At 39.0% G+C, this 25,691-nt stretch overlaps 1 protein-coding gene across 9 annotated transcripts in view; it reads left to right on the top strand.

Annotated features, from left to right (window-relative positions):
- The window catches only part of PHIP (PHIP subunit of CUL4-Ring ligase complex), a 120,332-nt gene that overhangs the window by 61,097 nt on the left and 33,544 nt on the right, over positions 1 to 25,691 (top strand). For all 9 annotated transcript variants that reach the window (XM_075145355.1, XM_075145353.1, XM_075145352.1 and 6 more), the window contains 8 exons: positions 1,828 to 1,956; positions 6,989 to 7,214; positions 10,208 to 10,345; positions 11,396 to 11,579; positions 12,276 to 12,399; positions 22,923 to 23,063; positions 23,919 to 23,995; positions 24,730 to 24,961. In XM_075145355.1, the coding sequence (XP_075001456.1) occupies positions 1,828 to 1,956; positions 6,989 to 7,214; positions 10,208 to 10,345; positions 11,396 to 11,579; positions 12,276 to 12,399; positions 22,923 to 23,063; positions 23,919 to 23,995; positions 24,730 to 24,961 (1,251 nt within the window). The remainder of the gene's footprint in view (positions 1 to 1,827; positions 1,957 to 6,988; positions 7,215 to 10,207; positions 10,346 to 11,395; positions 11,580 to 12,275; positions 12,400 to 22,922; positions 23,064 to 23,918; positions 23,996 to 24,729; positions 24,962 to 25,691) is intronic.

Here is a 25,691-nt window from a genome sequence, read left to right as displayed (position 1 = left end):
CTTTACATAAGGAGAGAATGTCTTCCAACTAACACTGTAATTCCCAGGGGCTTCTTGAAAATGGTCCATCCAAACCATTTCTTGCTGGGAAGGATTAAGAAAACCCATCATCTTAGTGGTCTGATTTTTTTCCTTCTATTTCTTATTTTTCCCCTCACCGTGTTAGCAAATAGTTCTTCCCACAACGTGCCTTGTTTTCTTTGTAAAGCAAAAAGTCTTCAAATCTTAGGCTCTAGGAGAGCCCTGCAATTCTGTTTCTGAAGGACTTGAATGTTAGGAAGCTTGATAACTTTCATGTTTCCTTTGTTGGAGGAAGGGGAAGGGAACAGAAATCTCTGTGTAAGTAGTCCTTTTCCAGGTTTATACTATACATCTGCAAAGCTTATTCTTGGGCTGAAGTTCCTTCCCCTTTCCACCTGCCTCCCCAAACTATCTCCCTTTAATACGGTGAGCTTTCTACATACAAAATGCAGCACAAAGTTGTAACTTTGCCTTGGTTGTTGGATCTTGCTTAGCCTAAATTAATTCTGCATTCTTAGCTGTTGTGATGTTAGTGTCACTCACTTGAAACTCTGTTTTTATTTTCCATCTCTTCCTATAGGATACTTCTGTTAATTCATTTCTTCTGGAATAATGGGCAAAATAGAACATAAATCTTGCATTGGTTTATCTTCCTCTTTCGCTAATCCAGAAACTCATTTGACTTTTATGGAAAGTACCTCTAGTAAGAAAGACCTTTATCAAACACTTGAAAGCACTGGTAATAGGTGTAGCAGCCTCTGCCTTTGGGGGGGTGTGCAGGGGTGTGGGTGTGGATGTGTTGGAAGACCGTGGGCAAAAGATTTAGACTTCTTGCCTTTGTCTCAGCGTGTAAGATAGTGAGAACAGTATCTACCTCACAGGTTTTTTGAGGCTTGGTTCGTTAACTTTTTAAAATAATGTTGATGGCCTCTGGAAGGTGCTACAGAAGTGCATGGTGTTACTGCCTGCAGGCTGAATACCATTGTTTTTTCTGGCAGTATATAGGCCTGCCACAGTTAGGGAAAGAATTTTGTTTGGTGTCTCTTTAAAGAAAATGCAAAAGTGCTTTGCTGGGGAGAATAGAAAGGGGCTTTCTGAAGAGGTGCTGAAGACATGAAAATTCAGAGTGGTGATTGGTCACCTCTGCTTGATTGACAGGTTGCAGGGAAAAACAAAAACCCATTTGTTCTGGCTTAATGGAACTGGAAAACAGAAAATGAGTATCAGGTAAAAATTCCTTTTTTAAAATCTTTGCAGTTCTCCTTTAAAAAGCGGAGTTTTTACACAAATCTACACCTCCCCCATTCCAATAAATTAGGAGTAGGAATTCCAGAAACAGGCAGTTGCTAAGTTGTGTAATGTGGGTTGTCTATGTCAGTGCGTTTTCTAGCAGGCAGGTGTTCTGAAACACCGCAGCAGCCAATGCTACTGGGCTAGCTTAGCAAAAAGGCAGAGGATCGAAAGGGTGTAGTGACTAAGCCCTGAACTGGACCCAGCTCTCTGGTTAGGCTCATTAGCAGGACGCTCAAGGGGAAGCTTTTATTTTCACTTCCTATACTGTGCCTGCTTTGTGGATAAAGTCTGTCAGTTTCTACTACTATCAATTTGGCATCTTTCATGACCGTTATTACAAAATTCACTGAAAAGTGAATAGCTAAAAAGTAAGCTATGTAACTTCCATCTAGCAGTATACTGTCTTACAGATTTTATAATAAATTTCAACATCAGCACCACAGTTTTGAGAATCATAATTGAAAATGATTTATTTCTGGTAACTTAATTATTTTGTATGTTGATGTATTTCAGATTGAAGGACAAGGACATGGTGCAGTTTTTGACTGCAAGTGCTCTCCTGATGGACAGCATTTTGCATGTACTGATTCTCACGGTCACCTTCTGATTTTTGGCTTTGGTTCCAGTAGCAAATATGACAAGGTACAGTGCAAGATGAAAGTCAAAATGTTTGTCTGTGTTGAATGCATTTGTGCAAACTTTCCTTCAGTGCTTCATTTCAAGGGGGTGTATCTTAACACAATTTTGAGCCATTAGTATGGGATGTTTCAGATTCTTGTTGTTGACATTGAGGTTTGTTTCACTGCTTTTTTTAAACTATGGAAACTGTTTACATGGGAAGTTTAAAATAATTAAAAAAACAAAACCAAACAATTAAAAAAATCACCCAGTCACCATCTACTCTCTTAAGTGACGAAGTTACAAGTGTCTACTAATGGATCCACATGGATAATGTGAATAAACTGCAGTGGAATCGATAATAGTTAAACATTTTGCTTTAAATATTTTTCTGGTTTCTAACTAAGACCAAAAAAGGCGGGGGGGAAACGTGTAATAGGGAGCATGTAATAATTCCTGTTGTCTGTATTTAAACATTGCATAGCCTGGGAGACAATTATTTACAATAAACGTACTATATGTTCTAGTGTTACAGTTTTATGTCTGCTGTCGTGGATGCCTTGGTGGTTACACAACAATGTTCCACCATTACTGTGTAATTAAAATATTACATCTTTATTCTAATGTCATAGTCTACGTTGTGTATTCTAAGTGTGGGTGTCTTGCCACAGACCCTCATGACTAAAGATATGTGGTGGTGGTTGGTTTTTTTTCTCTGTGGATGAACATGCCCTATGAACCATACAGAGTACCTAGTTCGGAGTGCCCACAAGGCCCTAATTTTTCTTTTACCACCTAGGGAAGGGGTGAGGTGTGTCTCTTCTCCCCCTTTCTAAGACTTAAGGAGACATACCTGCTCCAAGATTTTAATCTCTGCTTCTAGTAGCTGATATTTGAAGGCTGTTCGTGAAGTGCTGGCTTCTGGATCTTGCCTCCTCCTTTGGATCTTTGGACTCAGGCTGGCCTTGAAAGCATTTTGGCAAACAGCAACGCAGAGGGGCCTGAAGGAGGGAGAGCAAAAGGAATTTTAATCTTTGTCTTGTAAGCCACTGCATTTCTTTCTGTAGTTTTCCAGCTCTTATTTTGATGCTAGTTACAGCACCATTTGCATATTGGGGATTTTTTTTTTTTTTCCCTTGTCTCTCAACTATAATTTGAAGTACTCGGTACTTGGCTGCTGTTGCTGTCCCTCAGCTATTACTAGCTGTGCATTTCCACTTCCATTCCAAAGAAAACAAACAAGAGCAGAGACACCACAAAAAAGGAAAACCAGGATTATCAGATCATTTTCAAGGTCTTTGTCTTTCAGAGTTCTTACTCTTTCAAACTTTAAAGCCTGTTTTAATAGCAACATTTTTCTCACGATGTGCATGGATTGTTCTTTTTTATTTTTCTTTCCAATCATTTTGGAAGTGTATAGTCCCCTGCTACTCAGAAATGTTGGAAATGAAATTGAAACGAAGATCCTTTTGTGTCTTTGCTGTGATGGACCGGGAGTTTCCTTTACACTGCCATTTGAGAATTTACCTTGTGAGGGATTAGGTCTGTTTGAAGAATGAAAACTGTTGTTTTTCACTTCTTGAATTCTACAGACCCTTTGTTCTCTTGGGGTTTTCGCTGCAGCCTCTGAGAAAAGATTACGTTTAAAATTTTTCACTTATTGGGTGATTTAAAATTATCCTCTCCAGCTGTTACTGTGCCAATGGCAATCTTGGCGTTCTTGACCGTGGCAGAAATGGGAGCAAATGGGATGTACATTCGTACCTCTTTAATCTCAGTCTTCAACTCTCAGACAACTCAACTTGGACATTTCCAATCTCTTTCTTGTCTGGTTTCATCTCCTCTTTCATTTTTGTCTGACCTGCTTTGTGGAAAAATGTAGCTATAGATAGGTATGTGCTGGAGATTAGGTGTTCTTTTTTTCTGTTCTCCCACTCTTAGATACTTGGGTTTTTTCAGACGTCTTCTGAGAATATGCTCTGGTAGGACCTGCGGTTTTTTGGCTTTAAAGTGGTTTCCATCCATCTTGGGGAATTATTTTTACAGAAGAAAGGAGTGTGGTAACCTGTCCTGTGTTCCTGCATTTGCGAGTTGTGCTCAGGACGAAGATTTATAGCTGAGATAGTGTTAGCTCTGCTGAGAGAGCAAGCTCTTGGTTTTCCACACGTATGTTTTTTTTCGTGTTATGTTCAGATAGTATCTACGTTTCCTACTTGACTGGAACCACTGTCCAGGCTTTTTTCTCCCCAGTGTGATCTTGGCCATTACGAAGGCAATGGGGTCTTTTTGGTTTGTGGTTTTTTTTTTTTTCCTTTTTTGATGATACTTTTTTTTTTTGGTGGAGTAATTCTTTAGTGGGGGGAGAGGGGGGAGAATACAGTTGCTGCTTGTTTGGGGCTCCTTTGTTATTTGACCCAATTAAGGGAGCCTTGAGCCAATCTCAGCTGAGATTTCTGAGTGTGAAGATCATCAGAGATGAGATGAGCTCCCTGTCAACAGGGCATGTGCATTTCATGCAAGAAGTTCTTGCTTAGGTGGAAACTTGTCCAGGAATGCCTAACTGTGGTAAAGCATACGGTACCTTTCTCTTGATTTTAAATCTTAGATTAGACTAGATCTCTGAACTTTCTAAGGCATTAGTTCCTATAGACTGCCCAAACCACAGTTCTTTGTTGCAAGTTGACAGCTCCTGTGTGGTGGACTGGTGCAGTAGTGGGGAAGATCTCTTTGCATTTGTGTAGGTGTGCCCATTTGGAGAAACTGAGCATTCTGAATGTGTAGTGGAGTTATTGAGGGAGAGTCTATTTGTAGCTCACAAGCTCAGACCTTGTGGAAAGCTTTCCCACTGAAACCCAAGCTGGGTTTGTGAAGTCGTGTGTACAGAGGACTGTACGGTGGTGTACTATTTTTTGTCATGAATTTGATCTCTAATAGTTTATCAAGAAATAGGTCTGATTGTTAGTAACTGGTTGTCTGCTGAACATAGCCATTTAAGATTCTCTAAAATGTCTAATTATTTTGATTTTTCTCAGGATTTGTAATAGCCCGAGGATAAGATTGTTGTCCTGGGTTCCCTCAGAGTTGGTCTGAGCCTGCATTCTCCAGGAAATGCCATTCTTATCTCGTGGAGTAAAAAATTGTTGTTTACTCTCTGTACCGTACTTCATTGAGGTACAGAATACACAGAAGGTAGTTGCAAAGAAGTCCTTCATGATCTTTTACCAGAGACTATTCTGGTAGAGGTCGCTAAATTTAAGGAAGGATTTTCAGATCTTCCCTTTGCTTACAAAACCTGGGATGCAGACAACACAGGACATTAGAACTCAGTCTGTTTGATCATGCCATTGGAATCTCTTCTTTCTCAGTGTGGGAAGTACTTAATAGGAAAATATACACTAGGTAAAAGTCCTGGATACTCTACTATTACGATTCTAGGGAAAATCGTAAGTCCTCTTAGAGGACCTGTATCTTTGTCATATTAAGCTATTTGAGCATTTGAGCTGAAGGAACAAAGTTGTTAAGCAGGCCTTGATTCTGTCAATCAGACGCATGAAAGTACTTGCATCTTTCTCATTCAGCCTCTGTTAAGTTAACAGAGAATCTAGCAACAAGACTTCGTCCAGTCAGGGCTTCTTACTGCAGTGGGATATCACCTTGTCCGTACGCACTTTGTGAGGGTAACCTTTTGATTCCCTGAAGTAAATTCTTTGCCATTGCATCTTTCCATGCTTCTTTCCAATTTTCTTCCTGTTGTTATTTTTCTGAATTTTTGTGGGGTCCAGATCCCATGATTGCTATGATATTTTTAATTTTTTTTATCCACCTCACGTGGATGCATGTAGGCACTTTCTGTTGTTGTAATTGACAGGTGTTTGTCATCATCTTTCCTGCCTGGTCTTCTCACATCCAGGACAGGAGAACTTTGTCATTGAGAAACCAGACCTCTGAGTAGATGCTATAACCTCTGCGTTACTGATTTCTGCGTAACAAGTTACTGGAAACTATGTTATGGATTGGTCACGACACAGCATAATCTTCAGAAATCAGAGTATGTTCTACGACAACTCAGGCCTTCCTCTGTCCATGCTCAAATACTTGTCTTAGGTGTTTTTTGAGATCTCTATGCCTTGAGTCAATTGTTTAATCATTTTTATGCTGCACTGGAAATTTGCGTGAATAATGATTTTATTTTTACTTGTTCAAAGTTAAACTGAGTACATGAGCTGCCAAGGGCTTTGCTTGCCAGAGGGTAGTGTTGGGATGTGTAGTATACGGCACCAGCTTGTCTTGTGTTCTCTTTCTCTTTTCTCCTTGTGGTTCAATATCTTTCTGATTGCACGATACTGAGATGCAAGTGCCAGTGAGGGATGGAGCCATAAGCCTTTTTACATACTATGTGGACGAAAGAATTCCTCAGTCTTGAGTGTCTGTGGAAAGTCATCTAGAATAAATTATGAGCAGGTGGACTGAAATAAAAAAGAAAACTTTGAACCTGAAGAATTCAACTTTAAATCAGCTTTATTTTGTCTACTGGAACTTTTTCACATATCTAGCATTATAATAAGAATATATGTGTTTGGCTGCTGGCGTTAAAATATTTGGCAATGACATGATATGATAAATATTTTCCTATTCTTCTTCTTCCTACACCATAGCTCATAAGTCTGTGACACAGTTTTCATTATCAGAATATACATATATTCAGAGTATAGAAGAAAATTTGTAACCTATTTAGTATGTCCATGCTGTGTTCTGTCAGATGATTTCACGTAGTTAAATATTGCCCCCATTTTTGCCCTGTTCTTTAAATGCTCCCCACCCTCAAATGTGGATTATTCTCCTTGCACTATAATATAGAAAAGAAGTACTGGGGAAAAAAGTAATCATGGAGTCATTAAATTTTCCCCTTTAAACTTAGATAAACAGATCAGCTTATAATCTTGCTTTTGCAAAAGTGACCGTGAGTAACAATGTTAAAAATACTTCTGGCAATTATCTTCTGTATGTTTTTTTTAATAGGTTCTTTAAAAAAATTACAAAATGACTTTGTTTACAGATAGCAGATCAGATGTTCTTTCATAGTGATTATCGGCCACTTATCCGTGATGCCAACAACTTTGTCCTGGATGAACAGACACAGCAGGCTCCACACCTTATGCCTCCCCCATTTTTGGTTGATGTGGATGGCAACCCTCATCCTGCAAGGTATCAAAGGCTAGTTCCTGGACGTGAGAACTGCAGGGAAGAACAGCTTATTCCTCAGATGGGAGTGACATCTTCAGGTATGGAAAATTTCGCTTCAGTACACAGTAGCCTGTCTAGTTACCTCCAGTGTTCTACACTTTCCCTTTCACTTCGTCCTTTTTCTTCATTTCTGGTCATAGTAGTTCACATAGTGTGGAAGAATTGCTATGTCCTTGGTACTGATTGCTTGTGACAATTCACTTACAGTATTGTCATCGATCAAGTCAGTACTAGTTGATGCTACAATGCCAGTTAGCTTGGAGCTCATTTCCTTATTGGAATGGTGTATGATGCTGAGTGAGCTTTCAGTTGATCTCTTTGGGTAAGATTTCCTACTTCAGAAAACCTAGGAAATAGACTGATTTTCCACAGATCAATTGGAACAGGTAACACCTATAAGAAGAGAAAAATGAGAGGACACCTGAAACATGCAAAATCCTCCTCTTCAGATGAAGGCAGTCATTCAACTTGAGGTTTGATGATTTGGTTGGAGAACTCTGAAGACTTGATGAGGATACAAAATCTAGGAAGTTCCTTGAAAGTTATGTTCTGCATGCACACAACATGGGAGGAACATGCATATTTTGGGCCAGTGGCTGGCTGTTGGAAACTGCCTAAATGTGGTCCACATGGATGGGGATGTAAAAATGATGCCTACTTGTTACATGTCACTAGTTCGATATTAGTATGAATGAGCAAACAGTGACTGGTGAAAGTAGCTTTAAATGTTTTCAAGATAAGTATTGTTAAGTATTTGGATATTCTTGAAAATACGGGAAAACTGACTGTGCCTTTAGATAGTGGCTTATATGTACACCATACTTAAGCCTGTGGTGTGTCAGACATTCCAGGAAGGTTAACTAACAGTGTTATTACCAAAACATCTCTTTATCCTCGTTTGTAGACTTGAAGATTACAAGCCACTGAATACTTAAATAATAATTTTTAAGGAGCATTTCCATATTTCCTCCAAAATTATAGGAAGAAATGCTACCTAAGAAGCAATTGAAAAAAGGAAGAAATTCTTTCTGGTGAATATATGCCATGTTTTATCTCTAACTTTTTAGCTAGTGGCTTTGAAGCTAAATTCGATTTCCAAGGAAGTATGCGATTTTACTTCGTTGTTACAGCATGGATCCATGACATTCTGAAATTCTCCAAATTTGAAAATGTCCTGGGCACATTCTCCAATATAATACCTTGAAACAAGTCAGACTCTGCACTTGGACCCAACAATATTGAATTTAATGGTGTGGCTGCATGACACGTGAATGCCTATAGGAAGATGATGTCCATAGCGTTTTGTTTAATAGCAGGAAGCCATCAACCAGGCTGACAGAGCACCAGAGAGATTTTGGAGACACAGAAGACATTTTTCTGCCTCTTTACGATTTAGCAACAACATATGCCGTCTTATGCAGCGCTAAGCTGTGTTCATGTATTTTATATGTTCCTTTCCACTAAGGAAGCTCCATTTCTTTCTGAAACTTTATTGTGGGATTTGATGGATCTCCCTCAGAGCACTGACAATTTATTTCTTGTCAAGTTTTCTGTAGGGGCTTATAAGAGCAGGGCGAATTAGATAGTCATGCTTGGTTACTGCTTAGATGTCCTTTAAACCAGATGTTTTGAAAAAATCAAATATATACCAGTGTCTTTATTATTTCATTTTTTAAAAAAACTTGCTGTTACTTGCGGAGGCAAAATCTCACAAGCTAGATACATAAAAAAACATTCATTTTGTTTAGGTGACAGTTTCCTTATTTAAGATCATTCTTGGGTTACTAGTAGTATTTCCCATTGTGTTCAGTAGACAGTATGTCTGCTCATGAAATCACCAAATAAATGTGGCTGTCTCACTACATGAGTCAGAAAACATCCAACTGCTCATTCCATAATTCCAAGCTTCTGCTGCTTTAGGGAAGTTGAAGTCAACTACAATAACCTTGAAACCCTGAGAGCACTATCTTAAATATTTATGTTCTCTCTGCATACCATCATCTATTAAGAGATGGCTGCTTCTGTCTAACCACATAATCAAAGCTCTTCATTTCGTGGCACAATTACTGTAATATCTTGCATTTGATCGTGCAAAGTGCAGTGTATACTATGATATCTCTCGGGAATCACGCTGGAAAGATAATTTCTGTAGCTTGTTTCTTTGAACATTGTCATCCCTCATTACAAAGTTTTGCAAGTTCTGCTTCTTTTGACCCCAGAGCTTCCCTCCACTCCACCACCTAACTATTCTGTGTGGAGGTATCTGACTTCCTTTTCAAATCAGTACTATAACCCTTGCCTTTTTCTCCATACCTCTCTAATTTTTTGTGTCCATTGTGAGTATGAAAAGAGGTTTTGTGTTCGTTATGCTTACATGCTGTATTTTTTGCTTGCTGCACAGAAGCAGTATTATCACCTTGTAATCACTTCTGTGAGAACTATTTCCTGTCTTTTATTCAAGAGGTGTCTTGACAGAACACCCAAAAGGAGGTGTCCTAACTGTTCTACATACCAAAGAAAATTAGCATTACTTAACCTGTGTCATCTTTATGTCTATGTGGAGCTCAATCAAGCATTTTTACTGCTTGCTGTTATCCAGTGTAGATAATTCTTTTCTAATTCAGTTAGACCTTCTTGATGTAGTTCTTTCATTGAAGTTTATACTAAAGTGTTTTATAATGCATTTGGGGCAGGCTAAGCACACATTTGAACAATTTACATTGACTAAGCTGACAGACGACAGTTGTATTAAGCTTCTGTGACTTGCTGGGACTTGATCAAATTTAAACTTTTATTGGGAGTGGCATGTGATCATGTTGACCCTGCTCCAGAAAATACAATGCTCTCAATATAAAGAAAAAAGTTGTCCTGTGTAAAAAAGGGCTGTTACAGAAATATGCATTAGCCCATACTTACACATGTGATTATATACTGTACTTGTAAGTTTCAAAGCTAAAACTTAGATGAGCTGTTTGTAACATTTGGTTCTTCAACATTTGTGTGTTGTTCTCCTGTATATTTTACTTCACAGGACTGAATCAAGTTCTTAGTCAACAGGCAAATCAAGAAGTTAGTCCATTGGATAGCATGATTCAAAGACTTCAGCAAGAGCAGGACCAGAGACGTTCTGGGGAGGCAGGAACCAGTAGCACCAGCCGGATAAGCAGAGGTAGATTACTGGGGGATGGGTGTTGTGGCTTTTCTACTGAAACAGCTGAGAGTCAGAAAACGTAAATCACGTTATTGTGCATGATTTGTGCATTTTGTTGAACTACTAGAAGGGAGGTATGGAGCCGTAGAAAATATACAGCTTTCCCATCTTTTTTTACCTTTCTGCAAAATCTCAGGATTCTTAACATTACGAACGTATCTTTGTTAAAGTTACTGTCTGCTCACTCAGGGAGCTTGCAGCAACTGTGTTCCCTTCGAAGTAACTACCTTACTATTTAATCTGGAGTTGGCCATCTACTTGATTGAAACCTGAATTGCCTCAAATAAGAAAATAGGAGGGAAAAAAGAGGAAGGAGCTGCTTGTTTCTCAGTACAGCTGAGACACGTTTCAGTGTCTTGCACTAGATTACATGGTAGCGTTCAACACTTAAAAAGTCATGGTTGGCAATGAGTAAGCAAGAATAGCTTGTGTGTGGAAGGATGTGGAAAAATGTTGAAATCTTGCTACAGTGTTTGAAGGATCTTGCACGTGGGTGCTTTTGGTGGTTTTTTGTTTGTTTGTTTTCTTTTGACCATTTCAGTTTCTTTTCTGTAAATTTTACAGCTGGGATTCCTAATAATTTCCAGTGTTGTGGCTTCATTTTTTTGAAGGCAGAAGACTGTTTAAGGAATACACTGATTCAGTGAGATAGCTCACTGTTTTATAATAAGGATATAGAATGCAGTAGCAATAGTCCACTTTGCATAAATGTTTTCAAAGGCATTTTTAAAGAAAAGCAAACCAATGAAACATTTGCTTCACTTCAGATTGTTGATATACCTGCTCCTTTTCAGTGTGAATTTTTAAACAGCCCAGTAGCTGTTATAAGTGTGTGTGTTGTGGTAACTATAGAAATTGCTGAAGTAGTTACATTCAGTTAATATTTGATCTCTTTTGAAGTAATTGATTCAGTGAAATCCTTTTTTTCCTTTCATTTTGGTTTTTTCTTTTTAAATGCTTCCCTTAGAATTTCAGATCAGGTACAGCTGTCACTTTTTGACTTTTTAGGATCCGTAAGTTCTACCTCAGAAGTACATTCACCACCAAATATAGGATTAAGACGTAGTGGACAAATTGAAGGTGTGCGTCAGATGCATAGCAATGCACCAAGAAGTGAAATAGCCACTGAGCGGGACCTTGTGGCTTGGAGTCGAAGGGTTGTAGTGCCTGAACTGTCTTCTGGTGTGGCCAGGTAAACATAGGCCAAGTTTGCAGTGAATTTTAGTTTGGTGAACTTAATTAAATTGAACAGTTTTGGAATTCACATTGTCATAGAACTATTTGTGTGGTATTTATCTATTCTGTGGTCTCATATTTCTTATAAAATCAGTTTTAGTTTGAAATCATTTGTTTTTTGCATGTCACTTGAAAAATCTTAGAATTATAGAAGTATTGTGAATAAAAATTGACCATTTAACAAATGTCGGAGTAATTTAACTTGTATATGCAATGGGATCTAGCTGCCTTAATGTTTTCTGACTTGTAGCGTAGGATTACAGTACGTTTTAATTCCATTTGTTCCTGCCATTATACAACATTTTACGGCTGGGACACTGACCTAGTCCATTAGGTGCCTGAGGTGAATTTTGATTTCCAAACTGGAAATTTATTTCGTTCCGTAATTAACTCTTGTGATGAATACTTATATCAGTAAGTCAAAAAACCCTACTAGCCATAATCAAACATAAACTGCTCTAGTTTTTTGAAAGAAGATTGAAATCTTACTTTGTTCAGAAAGGGTAATTTTGAAGCCACATTTGACTTCAAAGAGAAGAACTGCTGTTCAAAGAACGTTATAAACGTTAAACGTTTATTCCTTGATTTGGAATAGATTCTCTCAGTTGTAGTATTTTGCTTTAAAGTTAACATCTCAATTTTCTTTTTTCAGTAGGCAGGAAGAATGGAGAACAGCAAAGGGAGAAGAAGAAGTAAGGGTGTATCGATCGGAAGAGAAAAGGAAACACGTAATGAGTCATATTCAGAGAGAAAACAAAATACCTACTTTCTCTAAGGTAAATAGTCACTTGTACCTTATCGCAGTAAGAAGCATAAAATTTAACTCGATGTTTTAGGCCACATAAATTTACATTGCTCTTCTCAAGTTTAAAAACCAGGGGTACAGGAATTTGTTTACCTCCCCAGAATGAGGAAGCGTGCCTCTACTTGATGTTCCACTATGTTCTGAATAAACAACAGAGATTGCTTTTAGAACCCCCTAAGTGAGAAGCCCTGCGAATCCGATATTAGGGACATGATTTGCTGCAGTGAGTCTGTCATTATTAATCAATACATCCAGCTACTGTTGTCTACTGTTTGACCTACTGTTCGGTGGAAAGGTTTGATTAAAACTCAAGTCATACTTCTTAACCTTAACACATTTAAATACATCTCCAAATACAGAATTGGGTATTTTCTGTCATGGTACTAATAATTATATTGTAGTTTCATATGAGATATTTCTAAGTCATGCTTTTTGATAGAGCTGGGGTGCGTTTTTCAGAAAAGAGGAAAACAGGATAGATGAAATAGAAGGGAATGAGTTGTATTAAAAATGAAATTGTCATAACTGACTTGATGTTTCATATAACTAGCAAAAAAATTTTAATCTTACGCCTTTATGCCAGTAAGAAAGTGTGAAGGAAGTATATTCTATATTTACAAAAATCATTTTATGTCTTGTTTGTTAGAAATTAGTTTTATTTATGCATCTTAGAAGGGCCAAAGCCCAACTAGAACTTAATCTGGCTACTGCCATAAAAGACAATAAAAAATGTTTCTGTAAATACATTAGCAACAAAAGGAAGGCTAAGGAGAATCTCCATCCTTTATTGGATGCGGGGGGAAATATAGTGACAAAGAATGAGGAAAAGGCTGAGGTACTTAATGCCTTCTTTACCTCAGTCTTTAGTAGTAAGACCAGTTGTTCTCAGGGTAGCCAGCCCCCTGAGCTGGAAGACAGGGACAGGGAGAAGAATGAAGCCCCCATAATCCTAGGGGAAATGGTTAGCGACCTGCTACACCATTTAGACACACACAAGTCTATGGGGCCAGATGGGATCCACCCGAGGGTACTGACGGAACTGGTGGAAGTGCTCACCAAGCCACTTTCCATCCTTTATCAGCGGTCCTGGCTAACTGGGGAGGTCCCAATTGACTGGAGGTTAGCAAATGTGATGCCCATCTACAGGAAGGGCCGGAAGGAGGATCTGGGGAACTACAGGCCTGTCAGTCTGACCTCGGTGCCAGGAAGGTTATGGAGCAAATCATCTTGAGTGCCATCACGCGGCACGTACAGGACAACCAGGTGATCAGGCCCAGTCAGCATGGGTTTATGAAAGGCAGGTCCTGCTTGACTAACGTGATCTCCTATGACAAGGTGACCCGCTTAGTGGAGGAGGGAAAGGCTGTGCATGTTGTCTACCTAGGCTTTAGTAAAGCCTTTGACACCATTTCCCACAGCATTCTCCTGAAGAAACTGGCTGCTCATGGCCTGGACGGGAGCATTCTTCACTGGGTAAAAAACTGGCTGGGTGGCCGGACCCAAGAGTTGTAGTGAATGGAGTTAAATGCAGTTGGTGGCTGGTCACAAGTGGTGTTCCCCAGGGCTCAGTTTTGGGGCCGGTCTTGTTCGGTATGTTTATCAATGATCTGGATGAGGGGATTCAGTGCTCCCTCAGTAAGTTTGCAGATGCCACCAAATTGGGTGGGAGTGTTGATCGGCTGGAGGGTAGGAAGGCTCTGCAGAGGGACCTGGACAGGCTGGATCGATGGGCTGAGGCCAACTGTATGAGGTTCAGCAAGGCCAAGTGCTGAGTCCTATGCAACGCTGTAGGCTTGGGGAAGAGTGGCTGGAAAGCTGCCCAGAGGAAAAGGACCTGGGGGTGCTGGTTGACAGCCGGCTGAACATGAGCTGGCAGTGTGCCCAGGTGGCCAAGAAGGCCAACGGCATCCTGGCCTGTATCAGAAATAGTGTGGCCAGCAGGAGTAGGGAGGTGATCGGGCCCCTGTACTGGGCACTGGTGAGGCCGCACCTCGAATACTGTGTTCAGTTTTGGGCCCCTCACTACAAGAAGGACATTGAGGTGCAGGAGCGTGTCCAGAGAAGGGCAACGAAGCTGGTGAAGGGCCTGGAGCACAAGTCTTATGAGGAGCGGCTGAGGGAACTGGGGTTGTTTAGCCTGGAGAAGAGGAGGCTCAGGGGAGACCTTATCTCTCTCTACACCTGAAATGAAAGGAGGTTGTAGGGAGGTGGGTGTTGGTCTCTTCTCCCAAGTAACTAGCGATAGGATGAGAAGAAATGGTCTCAAGTTGCACCAAGGGAGGTTTAGACTGAACATTAGGAGAAATTTCTTTACTGAAAGAGTGGTCAGGCCTTGGAACAGGCTGCCCAGGGAAGTGGTTGTGTCACCATCCTGCAAGTATTTAAAAGACGTGTAGATGTGGTGCTTAGGGACATGGTTTAGAATCATAGAATCATTAAGGCTGGAAAAGACCTCTAAGATCATCGAGTCCAACTGTCAACCCAACACCACCATGCCCACTAAACTGACATGCTAATTTCAATGCTGCAGTCACCGACATTAAGTGTATTTGCCCAAGATAAAGCGAACAAATATTTTTTTCAGTGTATCTCCAGTTTTTGCATGTAGAGGGAAGAAGCTCTTTGCCACTTACGGTTTTGGAGGGAGCCGTGGCAGGGCTCGTTAGTGAAATACCAGGACATCAGAAATCTTGGTAACTCCTATTTTTCTCTCAGGAATAATAGGAAAATGGGCCTCGCAAATTCAGATTTTAACAAAGTTACTTCCTGTCTTGAGGGGATGTATTTTGGTGCTGAATTACAGATTTTCTTTTAGTTTAATTAAACGATTGCACTGCTCAAGGGTTTCTTTGTTTTTCCTTTTCTTCAGCTACAGCTTAGTCAAAATGTGACTGATAATGTGAATTCTTACCAACTTACCCTTAAATTTCTAACTGGGTTACAGTTTTCCTAAAATATCACTAGGACGTAAAAATAGCAGAGTAGGCTAGTTGGTCCAACATTTTGGTTTCAGCAATTACTTTTATTACATCTTTGAAACAAAAAAACTTAATATAGATGTTTTTGGAAATCTTTTCTCAGAGGAAGAATTTTTTAGTCTCCAAACTTTAAAGGTAGTACTGGATTCTTTTGAGCCCTTTATTTGTGTTAAGGATACTTACGCCCTTAAAATCCTTCAGAGCAAAAGCTAGCTTCGGAAAACCTTTCTTCAGTTTCATATATTTACACAGAGAAGAATGTGTCCTTCATTTACCTTGGTCCCTGGAGGGTCTGTGATCTGGATTCTGATGCCGAGAATGTGAGGGAGAGATAACTCGTTAAATCCTTTAGTCCACTTCCCACCTTCGTTCTGAGGAAATAGAGCAAAAAGCAGACAGTCATGGTCTCTGTACTTGAGTATGTCAGTAAATTTTCCATATAGAAATTATTGCTGAATTCAGTAACACTTTCAGAACATTTAAATAAATCCTTCTTAAACCCTACAGGATACTTTTTTATGGCATCTCAGGGCAAAACACTCATATCCTTCCATAGTTTATTCTTCATTAAATGTGTCTCTTTTTGCGGGACTGGGGTTGTTGCAAAGTATATTAATTCAAATTCCTTGAGATAAATCTCAGAGGGATTCAGAAATTAGTAGGTATCAAATGGGCTTTAAATAACCAAATTTACAAGAAGAAAAGGGTGATTGAGTCTCCCAATTAAATGAACTGCTCAGATTTTAGCGATTTTCATTGTTGCTTATGGTTAGCATGAGCAACACTTTTGCTCAGTAGTGTCTGAACAATAGGAATGGTGAATTGGAATTGTTATCTTCTGTAGTGTCCATAATAAAATCAAATAAACACCTGGGAAGAGAAGCAAGACTGCACTCCAAAAACTGTTGTGTGATATTTTTAGGTTTTTTTTTTAAATAGAAATTAATAACTTAATTATAGCAGCTCTTCTGTTGCTGTTCCTCACAGTGACTGTGTGGCTTTAAATACAAGCTGTGTTAGGTTGAAGGTGGAACTGGAAAATACTGTGTAAATCTTCCTTTTCCTTGAGTGCATGTAGTAGGTTTTGATACTGATACCTTGTAAAGACCTCTGCATCCAGACAGATGTTTGATATTACAGTTATTTCCAGTCTCATAAATGAACTTTGCTAGCCATCGAGAAACCTGCTTTTTCTTTTCATGAGACTTCACGTATCTATGGTGTTAAATGCTGGAACAGTTTTCTGTTCAACGAGTAGTGTTGCGAGACTACAGTCCTTTGTGTTGCATAGTGAATTCTTAAGGGCTTAATGAGAGAATTTATGATTTAGGGGAAATGGGGAACACCTCAAAATGGAAGGGAAAACATTATCTTCTAGTAATCTATAGACCTAAGAATTACAGCGTCAAGAATTCTGCAAAGTGTGTTGTTCTACAGTACTGTCAGCTGGTCGGGGAACAGAGTAAACAGGGCTTGTATTAAAAAATTGTCCTTATATGCAAATTCAGTTATGTTCATACCAGTAGGAAATACTAATTTGTGTATCAACTTTTGAAATTTATCAGTTCTGTTCATCTAATAATGATAAAATAATATTTTCTTCTGAAAGGAGTCAAAAATACAGGAGTAAAATGAAAAGGAGGGCAGGAACAAATGTTAGCATTTTGGATTACAAGCCAAAGTGTAGGTCAGTAAGGAAGAACACAGAGCAGCTGTAATTACTTTTTGAGGAGATTCCAAAGTCCTATTGCTAATTTTTAGTCCAGGGTCATTATAGGGTGTGTTAAAAAGTAGTACAGAATTATGGCTCAGGCTTTCTTCTTTAACAATATTTGCAACTTAGATGGAAGTCACATAAGCATTCTGATGTTTAAAGGTAGAAAACCCACATTTCTTTGACACAGGTCATACTGAGAAGTGTTTGTGCGTGATTGCTTGAGGGACTAATGGAGTTGTGTGGGAGAACCTAAAAGCTTGGGTATTGTGACCTGAATAGTATTTCGTATCACTGATCCACATGTCGAATGAAGAACTTGGTTTGACTTTCAAAGTCATTGGTGAGGAATAGGGTTTTCTCTGATTATTATGAAACAAAAACACTTTAAAAACAAACAAACAAACAAAAAAACATAATGACAGAGGATAGAATGTGACATTGGAATTTTTGTATTTTCAAAGTGGAACTGTATTTCAAATTTTTTTTTTTTTCAGGAGCATGCCAAAGATGAGACTTGAGATAAATAACATGCTTAGGTAAATGTTCCCAGTCCAAGTAATTAAAGTATTAGTTTATTAAACTACTGGGATTACAGAGCATTTTAATAAATACTAAAGAGCATGAAATTCCTGTACACTGGAGGGTTGATGTGGTGTGTGTCCTAGTAAAAAAATGACAAAAATGGAAATATTTCTAATTACCATTAAGTGGAAATTATAAGCAGAAATTTTAAAGAATTAAGGTTGGAGATCTTTACGGATGGACAAAAGTAAGCCCAGGTCTCTGTTGTGACAGGTGCAAATGACTGTTGTAAACTAACAGAAACCAGTGAGGAGAAATGTGTGCATGATTTTGCTGAAGGTAGCTTAGTTGTGTTCCTCAAAAGAAGTAATTTTTCCACTTACATGTTATTTAAACACTACTTCCAGGGAAATCGGCAAGTTTTTAGGAGGAAAATAATCAAACCCGAAAGACTAGCACTTAGTGTTTAGTCTCCGTTATCTTCACTGCTTCTGGAACAGTTCTCACTAATTTCTTACTCGTATGTGATGTGGTAAGAGTGAAAACTAAGTAATTACAAGCACTGATCCAGACTTGAGGAGAATATGGAAGGATGCTCTTTAGCCAAAGAGAAAATGACAGGACAAGAGGCAGTGGGCACAAACTGCTGAAACAAAGGAGGTTTTGCCTGAACGTAAGGAAGCACTTCACTGTGAAGGTGACTGAGCGCTGGCACAGGCTGCTCGGAGAGGCTCTGGAGTCTCCAACCTTGCAGATGCTCAGAAGTTGCCTGGACATGGTCGTGGGCAGCTGGCTCTAGGTGGCCCTGCTTGAGCAGGGAGGTTGGACAAGATGATCCCCAGAAGTCCCTTCCAACCTCAACCATTCTGTGAAATAAAAACTGCTTTATGCACTAACAGTTTGGGGGATTTGTTGTATTTATCATATGGGGAGAACTCATGGTCATTGAAGAATGTTAAACTTGGACAAAGGTTTATATTAATGACCTCGGTAATGCAAAAATATCCCTCTCCAGAAAAATAAGAACTGAAATTCAGTAAGGACAAACTTAAGTTCAGAGATAAACGTTGGGTTGAAGAATTTAAGTAGCATATCTAGTCAAGAATGAAAACAGTTATGTAGGCTACTTGACAAATTGATTTTTTCAGCATACCTTTTCAAACGTAATGTTGTGAAAAGCATATGCAGACAAAAAAGCCAAAGTTTCGTTTCTTTGTCTTAAAGAGGCTGTGAGCATCTATTTAATGTTGGGGTTCTGATAATGGACATAATGCTTGTGCCCTACCCCTATTTTCAACTTTCTAGTTGAGGCTAATTCCTGTTGTCTTAAGGAAGGAGGAACCATTTTCAGATAAAGAATAGATACTGCTGGTGAAGAAATACTATGAAATTGCTACAGTCAAAGCTTTCCAAAATTACTGAGTCTGAGTTGTCAGGACACTGCTGAGTTTCCAGTCTATTTTTCACAAATGGTGTTACAAAGACCCTTAGCAGTGTCCAGATGACGTTTGTATCTATCCCTCTCAAATACAGGAAATGCCATCATTTGTATTTTGCAGAAAAACTGTTCTGACAGCAGTTGTAATTTCTAATGTATCTATAGATGTTCTCTGATACTGTCTGGAAGTCTTGAATATGATACAAGGTACTTGTCGGCATATATGACAGTTCACCAAAGTGTATCGAGAGAGAGAGAAGAAGTGATGATTGAACCTCAAATCATAGGTTATCTTGGCTTTATTTTCAAGCCTCCCATTAGAATTGAGAGTCCAATTTCAAGCTCTTTCTTTAGGATATATATTGGGGGGAGCTGGGGGAAGACCATCAGCTATGTTTCCTCAGTCATTGTTGAAAATGTTGGTGATAGATTCCATTTTGTTAGAAAAAGGTTGTAATACTTTTATCTTTTTAGTCAAACCTTCACACTCGACCCCACCCCTCCTCCAAATAAATAAAGATCTGCCTGACCTGCAGCTTCTCATCAGATTATGGCAAAACTGTGTTGAATAGGAGTGATGTTACATTGTGGTTTAACCCCAGCTGGCAACTAAGCACCACACAGCCGCTTACTCGCTCCCTCCACAATGGGATGGGGGAGAGAAATGCAAGGGTAAAAGTGAGAAAACTCATGGGTTGAGATAAAGACAGTTTAATAGGTAAAGCAAAAGCTGCGTGTGCGAGCAAAGCAAAACAAGGAATTCATTCCCTACTTCCCATCGGCAGGCAGGTGTTCAGCCATCTCCAGGAAAGCAGGGCTGCATCACGCGTAACAGTTACTTGGGAAGACAAACGCCATCACTCCGAACGTCCCCCCCTTTTTTCTTCCCCCAGCTTTATATGCTGAGCATGACGTCATAGGGTATGGGATATCCCATTGGCCAGCTGGTCCAGCCATCCTGGCCACGCTCCTTCCTGGCCCCCCGCGCACCTGGCAGGGCATGGGAAACTGAAAAGTCCTTGACCAGTGTAAGCGCTGCTCAGCAACAACTAAAACATCAGTGTGTTATCAACATTATTCTCATAATTCAAAACACAGCACTATGCCAGTTAATAGGAAGAAAATCAACTCCATCCCAGCCGAAACCAGGACATGTTAAAATACATTTTTTGGCAAGATGTGGAAGATATATACCTTCTGGTCCCTTTTCTGGTCCCTCTTGAGCAGTGGGGTTGGACAAGGTGACATCCAGAGGTCCCTTCCAACTTCAAGCATTCTGTCATTCTGCTACTTATGGATGACTACTTGTGGTTTTGTTGTCCTTTTTTTTCCTCCATTCTTGTTTTGGTATTGCATCTTTCCCAAAGCAGTTTGTTACCCTTTGGCATCACCATGGCCTGATATTTGTACAGTGATGTTACTTGCTTCCATGAAGGAATGATTTTGGGGGGGGAAGAAGGGGGAAGGGGGTTTCCTCAGGCTTTGAACTGCCAAAAGTGAAGTCGTCTTTCCAAAACCAAAGAGTAATGCAAAGTGCTTCAGTTTTGCAAGGTTCCGTAGTTCTAATATAAGTAGGGAAAAGCTACATTTATAATAACCATTTGAGAAATCTCACCTCTGAATAGAAATGGGGATGTAAATTTTTAGGACTTTTGTTTCTAGAGAGGAGATGTGAGCATTACAAAGGGGCTATAATGTAGCTTCTGCAAAATATGTCCTCATTATTGTAAAGGATACTTGACTAATTTGTTTTATTGGGCTTACATGATTCCATTTCTGTGGTCCATTCTTCATCATACCGTGTTTCATGATGCTAAGAGTCAGATGGACTTCATAAAGAAAAAACGTTACAATTCAGTAGCAGAAGCAAGTTGCTATCACGCTGGCTTTTGTGACCTCTCTGCTTCAGCAATGAATCTTGAGAGCTTGACGAGAAGTGAGCAGTGACAGAAGGCTGAAAGACAGAAGGCTGTGTGATGGGCTCAGCCACTAGTCTTAGGGCTGCCTCGGAGCTGTTCTGTGTCAGGTTGGAGCAGCTTGAGGAGCTCTGATATGTGCTGCTGGTTTGAATCCAGAAGCAGTGTCCCAGGTCTCGAAAGTCTTCGGCAATGTTAAAATGCTGATTGCTGAGCAATCCCATTAGAAGTGTCTCCAGTAGATGTGCTGTCAGTTTATAGATGTGCTGTAGATGTAGATGTGCTGTCAGTATATTTCCAGAATATACTGAACTGCTTGGTGCTTACATTCAACTATGCATGTGGAGTGTTTTCTTCAGCAGCTTTTTAGTTTTGGATTTGTGGCCTGTTTTGGATTTTGTGATGTTGAAACTTGCAGCTTTTTGCTACTGCAGAAGTTGCTTCCTGGAATACTATTATTAAAGAAAATTCTCCTTCCCCAACTTGAATGCACCGGACAGAACAACAGAAACACAGTGCTCACTGAATAGAGCATAGAGCAGTTTCGTGTTGGTCCCATGTGCTTTGGTGAATACTGTAACAAAATTGTACAAATCAGCATGCTGGCCTGTGCTACTGAACTGTTGCAGTCACGCCTGAAAAAGGCGTGTATCTTCTAACAGGGAGGGTAGGAGAAAAGCTCTAGCTACCAGAGTTCTGCAGTTTAAGGAAAATTGTTGCGGCTAAGGAAACCCAAATCTTAGCTACTGCTGCTTAGGCAAGTTTTAGCAGTTTTCACCAAAAAGTGTTTTGTTTTTTTTCCTCAAGGAGAAAATTTAACCTCATGAATGAACTTTCATCATAAATGACAGGAAAGATCTCCTCTTTCCTACAAAAGAAAAAAGTCTAAGAGGAATAGGTACAAGCAGTCTGCACTACTAGAAGGCTCTGATGATAATAGTACTTTTCTGTGGTTTGCTCCAGTTCTGTTTTCTTCATCTCTGGGACTCTTTTTTTCAACCATATCAGCACGTAATAGATTAGGTATCTGAGGTTTCGTTTATGGAAGAAAGAGAGGACTGGGGAAGTGTACCTCCTTTTGTGGCATTTAGGAATGTGTCCAGAAACTATTTTATTGGGTCTGAGCTAGGCTGAAGTTCAAATATGTGTGCCAAAAAAATCAGTGCAAAACTCTTGAAATGACATCGTAGCTCTTGATATTTTTGCTGGAGGTTGGGGACTAATACAAGGTTACACACGTCGTGTTGAGAGCAAGAGTTTGCATAATGTATATTCTACAGGAGGAACAAAGTCTCTTTGTGATGGAGTGTGAAGTATTTATTAATGACATCCTTATTTCATTCTTCTAAGCTTCATAAGAACTCAGATTCTTTCCAACTGACTGATTCATTTGAACTCTTCTATGCATTATCTTACCATTTAAAGGCCTTTACTTGGTAACAGTCTCTGTATTATTGTATGAGTCTCTCTTCTAATAGATCTGACTCCTCAGTTGCAAAATAACGCGCTCTGGAGTTCTCTGCAAGAGTCCCCTTTCCTCTGATGGCCATTTTTAGTGTAATTTCGAGCTGTTACAAGCTCTTAGCAGCCTATCAGCAGTTAACTGATATGTACCTTGTAGAGAATGATGAGTTTTAATAATTCAAGATAAGAATTTTCTATTATATCTGGGAAGAAATTTTAATTATTTCCAGAATATACTGAACTGCGTGGTGCTTACATTCAACTATGCATGTGGAGTGTTTTCTTCAGCAGCTTTTGAGTTTTGGATTTGTGGCCTGTTTTGGATTTTGTGATGTTGAAACTTGCAGCTTTTTGCTACTGCAGAAGTTGCTTCCTGGAATACTATTATTAAAGAAAATTCTATGTATTAATAAAATGTATACTCAAAAATGATGTATTTTGACTTTCGTGTCTTCACAGAACCATTCTCATGATCATTTACTAGACACTAGTGACTCAAGAAAACAGCAAGCTAATCAGCACAACTACCGTACAAGATACGCAGTAGAAGAAACTGCAAGGCCTGCTGAAGAGTTAGAAAATGGACACAGTTCCTCTGATGTAAGATCCTTATTCATGAGGCAATCTTATTCCATTTCTAGTCGTTAAGCTCCTTTGTCAGCTAATAAAACATTGTTTCTAGTGGAAACTCAGGTTATGTTTTTCATTGTGCGTTCTCTTCATCTCTTTTAAAAATTGATGTTGAATTAGGTTTTCACATGCTGTTTTAAGTGTTTACACGTTTTGACTAAAAAGTAATTGACAAAAGGGAGAAATGCTCATTTGTAAGAGCATTTTGCAAAGTAGATGTGTGCAATGTTAAATCTTCCCTATATTTGTGAGCTTAATCAGTATGGCCCATGTGGCCTATCAGTATGGTCGCTGACTCTAAGTGACCCTGCTGGAACAGGGAGATTGGCAATATGACCTCCAGAGGTCCCTTCTAGCCTCAACCATTCTGTGCTTCTGTAGCTACAGTGGAGAAATTAATAAGAAGAGTGCATAAGGTTCGTACTGGGGGTTTGTTTGATATTAATTGAAAAGATGAGGAAATACTACATTAAAAAGGGCTGGAAATAATTTTCGAAAAGGTAAGCTAGCCTTGTTAAATGGAGACTGAGAAGCACTCAGGTCTCCACTGGCTATATGTTAAAAAAAAAATTGCTCTACTCTGTGCATCTCTCCAGGCATAGGTGTTTTCTTTCTTCTTTTCATTTAATTAAGTCCGTTAAAGTAAGTAAGTATCTGCAAACTAAAATGCCTTTTTAACAACATAAAGCTTTTTATAATGCTGTAAGTTTATAACACATATAAAGCCTAGAAGAGTCTTAGTTATATTGTCATGTATTATAACTTAAATTTTGAGTTCCAAAGAAAACGCTTTCTTTTTCCCTGCCTACCCTCCCCCGCCATTAGGAAGGGGAAGTAGTTGTTGCCAGTGGTGGAACATCAGAAGATGATGAAAGAGCATGGCACAGTGATGGCAGTTCTAGGTAAGTGACAGTATACCTTACAGAGAGCAGTCCTGCTGACAAATTTTAAATAATCTTCTCTATAAACAGTTAATTAGTAATAACTAAAACTTGTGCACGTTTAGAAGATGGAAAAGAACTCAAAACTTTCAGGATTTCATTTTCAGCTATATTACTAACCAAAATTTAGGGAAGGTTTCATCCTTACTTGCCAGAAGCAGAATTGGTTCCGATTGGTTTTGCAGGAGGGTTATTCTTTGCAGGCATACGCATGCTTCAGGCATGTGGTAGCAGTTTCCTATAACTGTCAGTCTGAGCTGTGTGATTGCCTCTGCTGACCCTTGGTTTGAAATTAGAGAGCAAAGATTGAGGTAGCTTTAACCCATCCGTTGATTCCTCTTTAGCAGATTTTTTTTGTTAACTTTTGTTCAATGCTATTCAAAACCAGAAGCCCTGAGAACAATATCCAGACTTCAACGTGTCATCTTGAATTGACAAGTGAACAGTGGATTTATTTCTAGTGATGCTACAAGTTAGCCTTCTTAGAAGACTTAATGATCTCAAGGCTTTTGGTTTACTACCTTTTAAATTGTAGATAGAATATAGGGGTTTAGGTGCTGGTTTTAATGATTAAAGTATTGTAATTATCTAGACTGTTAACTATAATCTTGTATTGGGTTGTATTCTATAATCCAATGGACTCTGAATTGTTTTTTAACTTTTGTTTTTTTTTTCCTTTGGTATGTCATACGTAGTGACTACTCTAGTGATTATTCTGACTGGACAGCAGATGCAGGAATCAATCTGCAACCACCAAAGAAAATTCCTAAAATTAAAACAAAGAAAGCAGAAAGTAGTTCAGAGGATGAAGAAGGACCTGAAAAACAAAAGAAACAAATTAAAAAAGAAAGGAAAAAAGGGATTGAGGAGAAAGATGGACCATCAACATCACCAAAGAAGAGGAAACCCAAAGAGAGAAAACAAAAGGTTAGATGTTCTTTGTATATTACAGGATGCTCACTCCTATTGTCTTAGAAAGAATTAGATTAATGATTCAGTTATGTATACAACTTAATATTGTCTGATTTGAAAATACATCATGACTCTTGTAAGTCAAATGATAGATTGCTATAATGATACACTTTCTAAATCTGATGCGTTTCACTTAAGGAACACTTTTAAAGTCCTTAACACAATCCTTTCTCAGACCAGAAACTTCCTTTCTATGGATGTGTTGAGTATTGGTATAACATATGCCTGTATTTTTTCAGCTGTACTGACTGTCTTCCCGCTTAATTGCTATTTGGTTTAGGTCTGCACAATCATGTCATTTTTTTCTGTCAATTCCATGATGTATGGTATTTGCATTGTGCTTGCCACTGTATTTCCAGCAAGGGCAGTTTCGCTTGATCCAGGGTTTTGTTTTTGTCTGTTTGTGTTTTGTTTGCTTCTTCATATAACCATGCCATTCCAGTTTAGATCAGTACATGGAAAATTTCAGTGACTTTTGTTATTTTCAGTGTGTTGTGGGTTTTGGGGGGGGGTGTTTTGTTTTTAATTAAGTGTCAGATCAGAAAACTTAGGTTCTTAATTCTTTCTTCACAGACACCAGAAGTGATCTATCTGGTTGATGCTAATTGCTTTCATAAGCTCATAGCTTCTATTTTTGCAATACCCAAGGAAACCAACTTTATCATCTAAGTAATTAAATAACTGT

Source organism: Calonectris borealis, chromosome 3 (genome assembly GCF_964195595.1).
Source record: "Calonectris borealis chromosome 3, bCalBor7.hap1.2, whole genome shotgun sequence".
In the NCBI taxonomy this organism is placed as follows: Eukaryota; Metazoa; Chordata; class Aves; order Procellariiformes; family Procellariidae; genus Calonectris; species Calonectris borealis.
This window is presented reverse-complemented; position numbering and strand designations above follow the sequence as displayed.